The sequence below is a fragment of the Suricata suricatta genome, chromosome 2 (genome assembly GCF_006229205.1).
Source record: "Suricata suricatta isolate VVHF042 chromosome 2, meerkat_22Aug2017_6uvM2_HiC, whole genome shotgun sequence".
In the NCBI taxonomy this organism is placed as follows: domain Eukaryota; kingdom Metazoa; phylum Chordata; class Mammalia; order Carnivora; family Herpestidae; genus Suricata; species Suricata suricatta.
Genome location: NC_043701.1, coordinates 94,408,447 through 94,424,137, shown reverse-complemented (window position 1 = coordinate 94,424,137; position 15,691 = coordinate 94,408,447). Strand labels below are relative to the sequence as shown.

Genomic DNA, 15,691 nt, shown 5'->3' with positions numbered 1-15,691 from the left:
AAATCCAAGGGCTATGGTCAGCTGACAGTTTTTCTTGTGCTATTTCTCTTTTAACAAATTAGTCCTTCTAGGAGCTATCTTTTGTGTAAAACTTTTACATTTATATATGGATTTTCCCTTATCTATAGCATAGTATGTTATTATATGTGACCAGTTAATTTCTCCTTGAGTCTTTTTCACTTGACAAGGCAGAACTCTGGACATTCAAAATCAAGTAGCTAACTGTTACATTTCTGATAACTTCATCCTCTGGTTTCTCTTGAGATCATATAAATCTTTCACCTTTTACATTTCTGATAACTTCAGAAAAGGCTTGAAATATGGAAACTACTGGTAAAACTACTTGAAGGGTGATGAATCTTGATAATGGTAAAAATAATGCAGAAATAGATCAACAAGTCTCATTAATATTCCATCATAGTGAAACAAACAAACAAACACTCATTAAGATAAAACTCAGCATAAGATGAACAGACATTTTCCCTTTAATCCAAGTGTGTAATTTCTCCGGAACTATAGACATATAAAATATATATTATTATTTGCAGACATATAGGCAATGTCCTCAGACTTGGCGACCAAAGAACTTTATGGAAATGGGTTTTTTTACCTTTAATTTTAGGTCAAAGGGACAAAAGTGAAAGAAACAATTTCACACAAGAATTTGTTTTAATAAAGAAATATGGGCTTTTATAGATGGAATAACAGCTTACCTGTCCCTTTCTTGCATCTTCTTCATCTTACCCATATGGAGAGCTACACTACGAGAGTGAGTACATAAAGCTATAGCATAGTGACGCATGAGTCCCTAATTAGTTAAGAAACTTAATTATGTTTAATATTTTCTCTTTCTTACTGTGACAAGAAAGCAATATACCTGATAGGTAATTTTAATCACAAGGTTTGAGACCAAAGGGTAGCATGGCATTAATCAACAAAATTAAACTAAGTACTCTATTCAAGTGAAGTTTAAAATCATACCGTACTTTGAGACTTATTTTATTGTCACTTAGGCTTATTTTTAATAAACTATGTGAAGATAACTATATATTTGTGATTGTGAAATCAATGTTTCACTGAAATTTTCTAAAGGAAAAACCCATGGGCTCCTAGCTGATGAGGACAATAAAATATTTTTCTCTTAACCTTTTCTATTTTATCAAGCCCAATCGTCTATTTGAGGAAAAGCTCTTGAAAATCTTTTTAATAAGGAATAAAGTATCCCTTTCCAAAAGGCACAGTCCTAAGGATTTAGAAATATGGTCCTGAGGATTAGAAAGAATGTACTTAGGGAGGAAATTATATAGTGATTAGAGCACACTGCTGTTACAAATTATATCAGGGATTTTACAGTGGGTTTCTATTTAATTCCTTAAATACTGCATCTTTAAAGCTTAGAGTATGATGTTACCAAAGAGATTATATTATTAAAAAGATTGGTGAAACCCAGTTACCAGCATGAGAGGATTACACTGATGTTTTAAAGGCTAGCCAGTTTGTTCAGTATTATTTAAGTCAACAGTAAATGGAATAGAAAGTAAGCAAAGAACTATATTTACCTGGTATAACTGGAAAAACATTATTATGTTTTGAATTCACAAGTTATGGAGTTTACACACACACACACACACACACACACACACACACACACACACACATCCTTTTATTAACTCATTCACAGAGAGTTAAATGATGACTGAAAACTAGCACTAGGTCTAGGGTCAATAACTCAGCACTTTTGAATTTTAATCCTAGCACAGAGAGGTATCATTTCCAGAGAAGGAAAGTCCTTTACAATTAACAGTCCATGTAGTTCCAAGATGTGACAAACCAGTAAGACTGAATTTAGCTTGCTGATAAATCTTTTTAAGAAGCTGATTTTAATCTAGCAGCCAGTCTAGACAAGTTTTGACCTTTTTTTCTGAGACTTATTATACCAGTCTTATTTATAGAAAATAAGCAAAGTATAAAAAAGTCTCAAAAAATAGAATATTATTATATAAAGAACAAAACTGTATTTAGCCTAATGGAGTTGCTTATCAGAATAACTAACATATAATATATGAAATCATTTTTATTATAAAATTTTCAAGTAGTACGAAGCTTAATATTCCACAAAGAACACATTCTACCAGTCCTGTTTTAGGCTTGTATCTTACAGTTTTCACATTGGAAAATAATGTCTATAATTATAAGTTTGGCCTTTCATAAGATATGAAAGTAAATATACAATATATTGATCTATGTTACTTAGAGAATAGAATGCTTTGACTCTCAAATAGTGAGATAATAAAACATCAGGAATTCTCACAGAAACATAACTCTGCTTTGTTGTTACATGCCATAAATTTGTAAAAGTTTCTGACATGAAAATATGGATGTCAAGTAATAGGATACTTACTTTTATTTCCATGATAATTGATAAAAAGACATGAGTGGAGTCATATTTATCAAGTAACATAGAGTCATTTTTGGCCTTCCTTTTTCTTTAGTCCAGGGCCTAGAGCTTGGTTGTAGGCACTTTAGGAATCTTTATTTAGATAAGTAAAAGTAGAAAGAGTATCTGTTTCTCATCAATCTAGAGTCATAACGCAACTTAAAAAAAGATCCAGCGGTATCTAGTTTCACCCAAGATCAAGGTGATGACGCCTTCCTAAGCTCAGAAGCCATTACTGACCTCAGCCTGGTTTGTGTTTGAGAATATTTTACATATTCCTTGACACTTCAAACACACACACACACACACACACACACACACACACACACACACACTTCTGAGGAGGTGTAAAAATGTACTTGAATGTGATAATTATACAATTCTTGGCTTATCTTTAGAATTTTCATACCATAGATGACTCTCAAGTCAATATAGCTAACTCTAATTTTTCTTTTAAACCAATAGTTGGATTATCTGTTGCATATTTGTACACCTGCTGCTAGTTGTACATTCCTTAAAATCAGCAGTGTACCATATTCAGTATATTCAAAAGTAAATACATTAACTCCCCATCCCTCTTCTCTATCTCACACCTAATTTTCTTTCAGTATACATTTCTTGTTGGTTACAAGATGCTCATAAAAAAAGTAATTGTCTAATATCTACTTCTTGGTTAGTGGCCCAACATTAAGTATTCAGAGTGGCATGGCGTTCAGATAAAATACAGCACTTCCCAGACACCTTTGCTGTGAGAGGTGATCATGTTGCTAAGTTCTGGCCAAAGAGATCTATGTAGAAGTTGTTAGATGAGAATTCTATAAGCCTAATTTTTAAAAGGGAGAGAAAAGGCTGAGTTGTGCTCATTTTGGTCCTTTCACTTCCTGTTCTGCCTTGCATATGACAATAATGTTGATCTCCAGCAACCATCTTGGACAATGTAAATTCTAATGAAGAAGAAAAACAGATGGTGGAGCAGCAGCTCAAAGGAGCCTAGGTCTCCACTAACCCTGTGTTGCTATCATCTTGTCCTACACTGCTTACCTTCACCCTTGCTTCATTGAAGAGAGAAAGTGCACTTATTTTAACCACTGTTAATTCTGGTATTTGTTGCTAGCAGTGGAAGGCAATAACTTACAGTACACAAAGTCCCCAAGGGTCCTTTCTCTTTCCTTTATAATCCACCCCAATAGCCAATTAATCACTAAGTCCTGTCACTTTAATTTCTTAAATTGATTTCAAATTTTCTGCTTTCTCTCTCTGCACTTTCACTGTGTTAGTTCAAACACTCGGTTGTCTGTCACTTACCGTTTCAGCAGACGCTAACTCTTCTGCTTTCAGCCTCACTTCTGTCCGTATATTGTTCACACTGCTGCCAGAGCGTGCTCTCTGAAAAGATTATCTGATCACGGTCTGCTCTTCTCCCCCTCAAGTTCACATGCCTTCAGTGGCTAATTTCCAGCCAGGTAATGTTTTTTTGGTGTGCCAAAAAAGTAGAAATCTTGAGATTGACCTTGTCTCTGGCCTCATGCTCTAGAAATACTCAAATACGGGTAGGTCCCTGAATATCCCTTCTATGCCTTGTCCGTGCTTTTATTCTCTGGCATGCCTATGCTCAGACTGATGGCTATAAAACTCTTCTTTGTCAATTTTCAATTAAAAATATAGTTAAGTATTTCTTTAAAGATTTAATGACTTTTTGACTTGCTAAACACAATCTCTACTCTGTAAAATTGATTGCACATAATTTTATTGGTATATATCACCTTGAACTGTTACTTACTTTCTTTTACAAGACTGTGGACAGTCTGTTCTCTTTACAAGATTATGGACAACCTAAAGGGGATAGAATGTAGCACTCATTTTCTAACTCCTAGATCCTATCTTACCATCTGGGGAATAATTATACAGATCACTCAGGAAATATTTGAAGAATTTGGATTGTAATGTGGCTCCTCTTTGGGATACTGTTAGTTAACAACCCCCCAAGAAACAATAACATCATGGATCACTCTAATTGAAGTCAAAATCATTCAGGATTATTATCTACATTAAATGGCCATTGGAATTATCTTGTTCTAAGCTACTCTTATGGTTGGGCTTGTCAGAGAGAACACGTGTCTTGGAAAGTTAGAAGAAAAGTATGTGGTTGCAGATGATGTCAAGACCATTTTGGTACTATTAATGATAGCCAAAACACTGAGTCACCTTTGCAAGGAAACAACAATTTGATTAAGAACTGATATTTTATTGAAATTTTTCTCTTTTTGTCAAGTTTTGTTACCGAGATTTAGCATATGGTCCTGTATGCATAGACTTATTTATTCTCTGTATCATTTGGTTGGGTTATTTTATTATTCAGTCTCAGGCAATAGATAACATTATTTCTATTTTTTTAAATTCAGCAATTTAGCCACTCTTAGTACTTAATATGTTTAAATGTCTGATGTTTGAAAAATACTTAAAACTATTCTACTCTTTTGAACTAGTTATAGTCCCTTTCTTAAACATGTTTTTATTATCACTTAAAGGGAAATAAGTATTTTAAATACATTAGATAAAACCTTTGATATTCAATCTTCAGAACTTAGTGGTTAATAGAGAATCAATCATTTTACCCTAACTCTTTACTCATTAGAATTGGGGTTTTTATTTCCATCATTCTAGTCTATGGTAATCACTACCAGATTGGCCCAAATTTTTGGTGTTCTGTATCTATGGTGAATCAGAAAACCAAAAATTTTAGTTCAAAAGCTTACTCAAATAACCTTGCCATCTGATCTACTCATTACACTGTTCCTATAGAAACACTACTGTGACTAAACTCTGATGTAGACAAAGTCAACTAAAATATTATTTCTTTCACCTTCAAGGACTTCAGGTTGTCTACTTTTTATTATAAATAAAATCAATTTTTGAAAAGTCTTTAGAGATACACATCTTTAAAATCTATGATAAAAGTATTCTTTTTCCTGTATCTGCTTCAATATTGGGTTTAATAGCACTAAATTACTGGTAGAGAATAAAATTAAATTTAATTATATAGGTAGGAGCAGTTAGAGATGTTTGAACTTGCTTTTTAACCATATGCCATGGCAGTTTCCCTAGCTGAATTTTAAGTAGCTTTCCAGGGTCATAGAGCAAGTTTGTGTTGGACTTAAGATTCATCTCTAGGTGAGAGGGCTTGGGCGTGATCTTTTTTTTGTGTGGTTGTGTCTCCAGTGGACATTACATTGATATTTAACAATGCATGTTCACTTCAATTAAAAATGATTCAACAAAATTTATTGAGAATCTTCCATGATGGAGATCTTAGCTGCCTTATTCTGTAGAACTCACATTCAAATGGTGGAAGCATTTAGCAAAATAAGTAAGTAAGTAAGTATGTAAGCAAATAGGTAAGCTGGTGTTCTAGAAAATTGTTACAGGGGAAAAAAAGGAAGAGCAAATATAAGTGAGACTGGAATTTATGGTTGTTTCTGAATTGTTTTATATTCACTAACCTGCACCCTCCATGGAGAACAATTTTATCTACTTGAGAACAGTGCTTGTACACAGCATATATGGATGATATAGAATCAAGTCTTACAGTCTTCATTCATTCCCAAAGTTGCTTAAGTCATCAACCTTTCTCTTACACCTTCATTGATGTTTTATACTGTAATAGAATCAGATTTTAAAAATCACATCTATATGCCATCCTGAGATCCCTTGATGTCCTAAATATAATTTAAAACAACATTTTTTTACATCAAGGTACAGTTTCTTTTTGCTATAAAGTACTATGAGTTTTGACAAATGCCCAATGTCGTGTAGCCACTAAGACAATATCATATACAGTACATTTTTTCCCAGCAACTTACTGGCAGTCTTCCTACTGGAATCCAGAACGCAGTCATCAGGAACCACATTCCTTTCATGCATGGGCTCTTCTTGGATCTTGAGCTCCCAGCTTTCAGACAGGAACTTATAACAGTGGTTCTCCCAGTTCTCAGGCATTTGGCCTCAGACTTAAACTTTTACTTTCTTGAGTGTCTACCTTGCCTAATGCAGATCTTGGGACTTCTCAGACTTTACGATCATATGTACCACCACATCTTATAATAAATTACATAATATGTGACTATACATATGAATTACATATAATAAATCATGTATAATTATAAGCAAATATATGTTTATATATACATATATATTGATATGTATGTATATGTATATACATATATTTATATATATATGCATACATACATATTTATCTCCTTTGGTGAGTTGTTTTACTTATATATCTTTGGGTTATATCTTTATTGTTAAGTTTTAAGAACTCTGTGTATATTTTGGATACTAGTCCTTTATCAGATGTATGATTTACAAATACTTTTGATATCTTATCTACAATGTTATTAACCCACCAAGTGCCTAGGGGAGAGTGATTCCAGGTCAAGCAAAGTCAGGTACCTTAGTAGGGGGAAAAGTTATGGTCCATTGGCTCTGGAGGAGAAGAAAATGTCCTTTTGATTCAGGATCGCATTCTATTCAGATATTGCTAATGATACATAGAGAAGTCATTTGGATGTTATATTAGTGAAAATTCTGGTAATGGGTTATAAAGGGATCATCTTAAAAACTTCGGTGAGAAAAGCATACAGCCTTAGAGTCTTACATTAAGCCTTAAATAAATTTTAATGTTTTCCTACTCTCAGGAAATAATGCAGTGAGAATAATTGAAGGAGCTTCAAAACCACTATGAAGAAATAACTCCAAAAAAACAAAGCCTTCTTTACAATTTCCATTCCCTGCTTGTACGAAGAGTAAGAGCCGTAACTCACCTCAGACACACTCACAGGCAAATCGGTTAGATACAGAACAGTCTCAGAGTATAGGGATTTGCAGTAACCCTGGAGAGAGAGGGCCTAGACCCTTTTCTGTCCTAAATGAAGGCCATCATTCTTCCCCCTCAATATCCTTGAAGCTTTTACATTTTAGCTCATGGAGAACAAGAGAGACTGGAAAGTGTCTGTGCTCACTACCTACCCACAATTCCCATCCTCTAGAAGTAATTAGGTGATAATTTCCATACTTTCACTGCCCCATCTGAGAAAGCAAGAACGTTATTGCTAAGGTATTAAGGAAACTGTAATACAATTAGAAACTAGATAGCTCTTATTCATTCCCTATCCTCTGCCTTTTCCCCTATGGAATGCAAACCAGTTCAATGACACCAGTAATTGCTTTTTTTAGAAATAGGTTTCTGACTTAGAGCTGAAACCTCATGTATAGCAATGACACCTTCATTCGTGGCTTTCATTTCTCTTTTTTATGGGGTGAATAGGGTGGAGGCTTTCTATTTTATAGCAGCAACCAAAAAAAAAAAAAGAGGACTTCATGCATTACTTAGATGCTTTCTGTTGTAATATATAACTATATATAAGTATCCAAGTCAAAATGAGGAACTTGAAGTCTTCAGCAAACTTGCTCTCTGAGATCTGCTGTTCTCTCACTAAGACTTCAATTTATCTTGCCCATTCTGTGAATACCATTTACCAACTCTCCTTAAATTAGATATGGGACAGCACTGCTATAAAGGCAATTTTTGAAAATTGTGTTCACTGACTTTTTGCCACTATCTTTTCACATCAGAGGGAAAAAATACCTGCTACTGCTTAAGTGACAACACCTTTAATTTAGTACAAAGAGGCAGGTTGTAATATTGACTTTAATATATGAATTCTTTAATAAAATGAAAATAAAATTAAATTACCATCTTATAAATTTGATTATAGTAGAAATGAAAAATTTTGACTAAACAGCACCTCTAAGGGACTGGGCAGGAACAGTTAACCTAAATAAGCATTTACTTTCCAGTTTCCCTCCCACATTCTTTGTAGGATAGTATTCTCAGTTGGGAAAAAATTGCTCTCTTCAGGGAAGCATCAAAATGTTGAAGGGAGCATGTGTAGCTTATTCAATGAAGTACTTTCTAATTAAATTATTATAATTTTGGAAAATGTAACTCTTGCTCTTTTGAATGCAAATAATAATGCTCAATAAAATATGTCCTATCACCTTCACAAGGGGATACTTCAAAATCTCCTCAGAGAGAAATGATATTTTATATTATAATAATATACAGTCAATGGTTTAAAAAGTCATAAAGTAATTTACTGCAAAGTATGACTATGTTAAAATGGCACCTTTTTAGGGAATGCAAATTGGTGCAACCACACTGGAAAATAGTATGGGGGTTCCTCAAAAAATTAAAGTAGAACTACTCTATGACCCAGCAATCGCACTTCTAGGTACTTACCCAAAGGATATGAAAATACTGATTTGAAAGGACATATGTACCCAATGTTTATAGCAGTATTATCAACAATAGCCCCCAAATTATGGAAAGAGCCCAAATGTCCATCAGCTGATGAATAAGTAAAGAAGATGGGGTATATATGTTTACCATATACATATACACCCTTAGGGGTATCACTTAACCATCAAAAAGAACGAAATCTTGCCCTTTGCAGCAACATGGACGGAGCTAGAGTGTATTACACTAAGCAAAATAAAGTCAGTCAGAGAAAGACAGATACCATAGGATTTCACTCATATGTGGAATTTAAGAAACAAAACAGAGGGACATAGGAGAAGGAAGGAAAAGAAAAGAGAGGGAGGCAAAGTGTCAGAGTCTCCTGGCTCTAGAGAACAAACAGAGTTGCTGGAGGGGAAGTAGCAGGGGATGGGTTAAATGAGTGATGGGCATTAGGGGGGCACTTGTCATGGTAAACACTGGGTGTTACACGTAAATGATAAGTCACTAAATTCCACTCCTGAAACCAATACTACACTACATGTCAACTAACTAGAATTTATATAAAAACTTAAAATAAATGGTACCTTTTAAAATAGACATAGCACATTTTATATATTTTCAGAGATCTTCAAAGTTTTCAATGTTACCAGTGTTTCTTAAAACATTTGGAAATTTTCTTCCAGAAAAGTCTAATGTAGTTGACAAGCAACATGAGAAAATCCATTTCTTTCCTTTAGAGTCATATGTATCCATGGTCCACATTTGTATAACTGTGCACAGCCTCCAGATCTGGCCCCACAGAATTCTGTATGTTTACCAAATCATCTTTTATTGCAGTGTTTTATTGAAACCCAAGAAATTCTTATTTACCTAGATATGTTAGATGATTCTGAGGTAATTTGTGGGAAATTATATACTTTGATAAATATTCCTCTAATACCTGGAAATCTCCTTCCATTAAGGAGAGTTAGATGAGCATACCTAAGGTTCTGAAGGCTTTTCCAAAAAAAAGTCCAAAATAGTTTTGGGCAATCACACCAACATTCGATAAATGTATGGTCTCACTTGTTAACAACTTTTAAAGGCAAAATTTGCTTGAATCTATGAACTGTTAGAAGTCTATCTTTCTAAGAAATCCACAGTGTTGTCACTTATGTTATATTCTAGGGTATGCTATTTCTGGCTAGCTTCTGGTTGCCTTTTCCCTCTCTGCCAGAAAACTTCCGCACTTGGCTTGTCATCCCTACATGGACTGTTGTCATCTGTGATTTTTGCTATCTGCTCTCTGTCCAGCCTTCTTCCTCAGCTCTCCCACCCCTGATTTGGAGTTCCCAAGCTGGTATGAGTTTCATTACTAGGAGCATCCATTGAAATAACAAGGGAACAGCTAAATAATAACCTCTAAGGACTTCTCATCCTCCTGAGGGTAGAATGTTGCCTGGAGGTAAGAAAAAAGGAAGTCAGTTAAGCATTTGCATTAGATGTAGAAAAAAATCTTGACACTGAGGATTATAAAACACTGAATGTGTAATAGCTTTCTCTGGAAGTTCCTAGGATGGTTAACATGAAGTTCTGGAAGTCAGAGAGATAATGTTGTGAGAGTTTTCTTCTACTTAATTTCCTTTACCCAAGAGTGATTCTTTCCACCTAGAATTCTCTTGCTTGTCCCTAGAGGCTAAACGTCTGTAGGTTCCTTAATATGACAGTAAAAGATGAGAGAGAAGGGTGAAGGATCATGGTCTTTTAATCCAAAATTTGATCAGACATCCCTGTTGATCTTCAAGATTAAAAACCATGTGGTAAACACTCTAAAATGCAAACAGTCCTTCATTCAAATTGGAAAGCTTATACTTTTAAAGTACATTTTTGAAACATACACATGTAAAAATTGATAAATTCATTTATCATTTTAAATTATCCTATTATTGAATTCAGCAAAGTCAAAATCTGAAATTGATTTTTAATTCTTATCTCTAAAAAATTTTAGGTCTTGTTTTACACAGAAAATTAGCATGTATGTTTATATATAAAAGTGTTTTAGAATATCAAATTTGAATATTAAAAAGTTATATCAGCTTATTCCATTCCTCAGTTTAAAAATAAAGCTTTCATATTTCATAGAATTTTATAGCTAACAACGCATCTTGGATTTCTTCTAGCATCCTTTATGCTAATTAATATACTTCTGGTAACAGTTTTGATCATGATATTTATAAAGTTTAAAGAGCCACTTCCAGAGTGTTGACTCCTAATTAGGGTAGTTCGGACACTAAAAATTACTTCTTGAGTTTAGATTCAAGTAAATCAGACAGTATACTGTTTATTTGGAAGCATTTTAAGGTAAATCACTACACAGACAATACAACACATTCTAAGAATATCATCAGCTAGTTAAATTTAAATTATGTAACAGTAGCTATTTGATTTCAAAATTTAGGGGCATTTGGGGGGCTCAGCTCCTAAAGCATCTGACTTTTGCTGAGGTCATGATCTCACTGTTCATGGTTTCAAGCCTTGCATCCAGTTCTGTGCTAACAGCTCAGAATCTGGAATCTGCTTCAGATTCTGTGAATCCCTCCCTCTCTGCCCCTCCCCCACTCACTCTCTATCTCTCTCTCTTTCAAAAACATTTTTAAACATTAAAAAACAATTTTTTAGGGGCACTTGGGTGGCTCAGTCAGTTAAGTGCCTGACATCAGCTCTGGTCATGATTTCATAGTTCATGGGTTGGAGCTCTGGGACAGGCCCTATTGCTGACAGTTCAGAGACTGGAGCCTGCTTTGGATTCTAGGTCTCCCTCTCTCTCTGCCCCTCCTCTGCTCATGCTGTTTATCTCTCACTCTCTCTTTCTCAAAAGTAAATAAGCATTAAAAAATAAATCTTTTTTAATTAAAAAATTTAAATGTCACCATAGTCATCTTAAGATCATTATCAGATCATAACTGAATATTACTACTTGGATTTTGAAGTATGCAAGATTGTCAGTTTTAGTTCAGTTATAAAGAGTGTTCATTCTACTTCAGGAGGAAAAATGAACAAAAATATGTTTATAAAATTGAAATTATAAAACAGCTAAAAATAAAATGATACCTCTAATCAGACTTAATTAATGGTATTGATCATAAAAATAAAGATGATAATGTACCATTGTTCTAATCAGCTATGTGCTTACTGGTAGTAAATATTTATAAATAACGTACCACATATAATGTATACCTGAGGAATGTATTTTATTTAACCTTCAATAATTAACTGATGCCCACTCCATTCTTCTTTAAGTACTTTTTTATCTTTTCTAGAATCCCGTCATAACTTCTTGGTTTTCCTTTCCTTAAATTCCTGGCAACGTCTGCTCAATATTCACCCTAGCCACTGATTCTTCTGCCAGCTCATTGCATATTGCCGATTCTCTAGGTTTCTTTCATCTAGGGTCTTCTCTCATGGGACATTTCTCTTATTCTTAGTCTTCAGTTACCATTGATCTAACTCCCAAATCAAAATCCCCACTCCTCAGATGTAGGTCTGACTACCCAGCTCTCCATTAATCTACTTGCTTGAATGTTCCATAACAACTCAAACTCTCTATGTCCCAAACCAACCAATCCTGTACTTAAATTTATAGTGATCAAGACACTGACAGAGGCAGTGTATTTCATTATTTCTTCTCCTTCATTCCACACTTCAACAATTTCCAAAATACTTTGATTATAACTCCTAACCGTGAATACCCATTCCCCCCTTCCATTCTCAGTGATCTTCTCCTAGTCCAGGAAACCAATTTCACTCCCCAGGGTTTCCATAATATCCTTCTAAATGACCCCCTTCCATCCAATATAATCTTTCAAAATTATACGACAATCCCAGCAAACTCTCTAAGTGGAAATCCCATCTCGTCACTATTGCTCTTCAACCATTATAACCAACTAGAGAGAGCACTGAGTTCTAAGGGTTGTCATGATCTCATCCCTGCCTTTCTTCTCTAGTCTTAACTATCTTTACTTCCTACTTCATTTTTCTTGTATTTAAAATTGTATCTGAGGACTGTATCCTCAGAAATGGTTCATCTTACAGCTGGACCTTTGTGCACTTTGATTCCCTCCCTCCCCCACCACCTGCTCCCAGTTATCACCATTCCACTTTCTGTTTCTGTAAGTTTGGCTTTTTTTTCCACATGTACATGAGATCATGCAATGTCTTTCTCTGTCTGACTTATTTCACTCAGCATAATACCTTCAGGATACGTTCAGGTTTGCTTGCTCATTTCTTTTCAGTGCTGAATAATAACTCATTGTTTGCATACACTGAAGTTTATGTATCCACTCACCTACTGAAGGACATTTTGGCTGCTTTCAAGTTTTGGCAATTATGAATAAAGCTGATACAGGCATCCATATGCAGACTCTTGTGTAAATCTCCTTTGGGTAAATACTAAGAAGCACAATTGCTGGATCATATAGAAAAAGTATATATAGTCTTGTAAGCAACCACCAAATTGCCTTCCAAAGTGCCTGTACCTTTTTCCATTCCCACCAGCAATGAATGAGAGTTCCTGATGCTCCACATTCTTGCCAACATTTGGTATTGTTAGTGTTCTCGACTTTGGCCATTCTGATAGGTATGTAGCAAAATAGTTCATTTTAAGCATCAGTTTAAATTTTTTAAAAGGTCTCTCTTCTCATTTGATAATAGTGTATAAGTTATACACTCAACATAAAAATAGCAACAAATACAATTCTGTCTTAAAACAGAATCTACTGTATAAATGAAAATATGTAATGTCATTTAATATAAAATGTGTGCTAGTATGAGTATTCTATTTTTATAATCTTCATCCATTTTCAGAGCAACATATCAAATGTAGAAGTGTAACTTACTTGTATTAGAGGGTTAATGAACCACTAGTCTACTTGAAATACATAAGGATTGGTCTTTAAACACATTTATGACGTATTCAAACATCTTATTTTTGTCAAAGAACCCTGAAAATATTTGTGAAGAAGAGAAAACAGTAAAGGAAATTTTAACACTTGAAAGAAAACAGCTTAAAAGAACTTCGAATTTGCAAAATTGTTTGTAAGTTACTTTCTGTAATACTGAGAAAAGTCTTACTCCTAACATTCTAAAACAGGAATCCAAATTTCAGAGAACATAAGGTAATAGCAAAGTATCCGGGGCTTGAAGATCTTTCAATATCTGTTTAACTCTGCTGATAGTTGCAAAGTCAAGATGTCTCTTTAAGATTCTATGGCATAGAAATTATATACACTCTCCAAAAAGAGAGTCCACATTTTTTGCATGTCCTGAGGGACAGAGGTGGCCTTAGAATCCTAAAAATAAAGTTAAAATTGTAATGGATACAGTATATACAAGGAAACCTAAATAAACCATTTCTCCCATTTTTTATTTCCTGTATTGCATCCAGGCACTATGTCAAGCATTGTAAAAGTATAAAAGTGAATCAGCTACAATTCTTCTTGTCTAGGTACTAATAATGCCTCGGAGGGAAGCTAACCATACCTAAATATAATATAATGAAGAAGGTGACAAATGTCATCAGAGGGATTAGAGTCAAAGTATTAGAATAATTTAGATCAGGGAGGATTCGTTCTGCTTGTAGGAAGTCTTTCCAGATCAGGGCTCATGAGCAGTGCCTGTCAGTATGGGTAAATACAGACAGAAATTATGAGGAAGTTATGGGAGGGAAAAGCAACAACTTCAAGCAAAAGAATTCAAGTGGGAAACCATGGGATGTAGATAGAAAAGAGAAAGTAGTTCAGTTGACTTAGAGCATAGAATGACTAAAATGCAATAGTAGACAATGTTTGGAAATACAGATTGGGTTTGGTCTTTAGAGGACCTTGAATAGCATAGTTAGTGCAGTTCTTTTATTCTGGAACACTGGCTAAAGTTTAAATCATATAATGAATTTGAGAGCTACCTGTAAGAGTGTGTGAGAATACACTAGCTCAGATTAGGAAAAAAAATCCAGTTCTTGGTTAAAGATATGCCAGTCCTCTTCAAAAGGACTGAAAGATTAATGCTTTTCAAGTCAGCCTTGGAAAGGACCTGGGGTATTTGCATAACCCTTTGCTTTCATTTCCTGTCTCTTGGTGTACTAAAACAAGGATGTATCACTTTCAATTATTTGACATTTCTTCTCCTGAAAGAGAAATTTGTTTATATGCCCATACTGAAATTTGTCTTTCAAAAAATAATTTCAACAAGTAATAATATGATAATAAATGTATGATTGGGTATATGTAATATCCCAGACATTACACAAGACTATTAAAATATATTATTTAATTCTTTTTTTTAAATAGTTTATTGTCAAATTGGTTTCCATACAACACCCAATGCTCTTTCCCACAAGTGCCCTCCTCCATCACCACCACCTCTTTTCCCCCCCTCCCCCTTCCCCTTCAACCCTCAGTTCATTTTCAGGATTCAATAGTCTCTCAAGTTTTGCATCCCTCTCTCTCCCAAACTCTCTTTCCCTCTTCCCCTCCCCCTGGTCCTCCATTAGGTTTCTCTTGCTCTCCTGTTAGACCTATGAGTGCAAACATATGGTATCTGTCCTTCTCCGCCTGACTTATTTCGCTTAGCATGACACCCTCGAAGTCCATCCACTTTCCTACAAATGGCCATATTTCAATCTTTCTCATTGCCATGTAGTACTCCATTGGGTATATATACAACATCTTCTTGATCCACTCATCAGGTGATGGACATTTAAGCTCTTTCCATGTTTTGGCTATTGTTGACATTGCTGCTATGAACATTGGGGTACATGTGCTCCTATGCATCAGCACTTCTGTATCCCTTGGGTAAATCCCTAGCAGAGCTATTGCTGGGTCATAAGGGAGTTCTATGGATAGTTTTTTGAGGAACCTCCACACTGTTTTCCAGAGCATCTGCACCAGTTTACATTCCCACCAACAGTGTAGGAGGGT

At 34.7% G+C, this 15,691-nt stretch overlaps 1 protein-coding gene across 3 annotated transcripts in view; it reads left to right on the top strand.

The window, feature by feature from the left end:
* TMEM196 (transmembrane protein 196) overlaps positions 1-15,691 on the top strand; it is a 128,000-nt gene that overhangs the window by 35,457 nt on the left and 76,852 nt on the right. Inside the window, exon 1 of one of the 3 annotated variants that reach the window (XM_029957684.1) lies at positions 705-769. The exons of 1 other annotated variant lie outside the window; for it this stretch is intronic. In XM_029957684.1, the coding sequence (XP_029813544.1) occupies positions 749-769 (21 nt within the window). In that variant the 5' untranslated portion in view covers positions 705-748. Of the gene's footprint in view, positions 1-704; positions 770-15,691 lie in introns of those variants that run through there. One more of the 3 variants, XM_029957691.1, reaches the window with a different exon arrangement.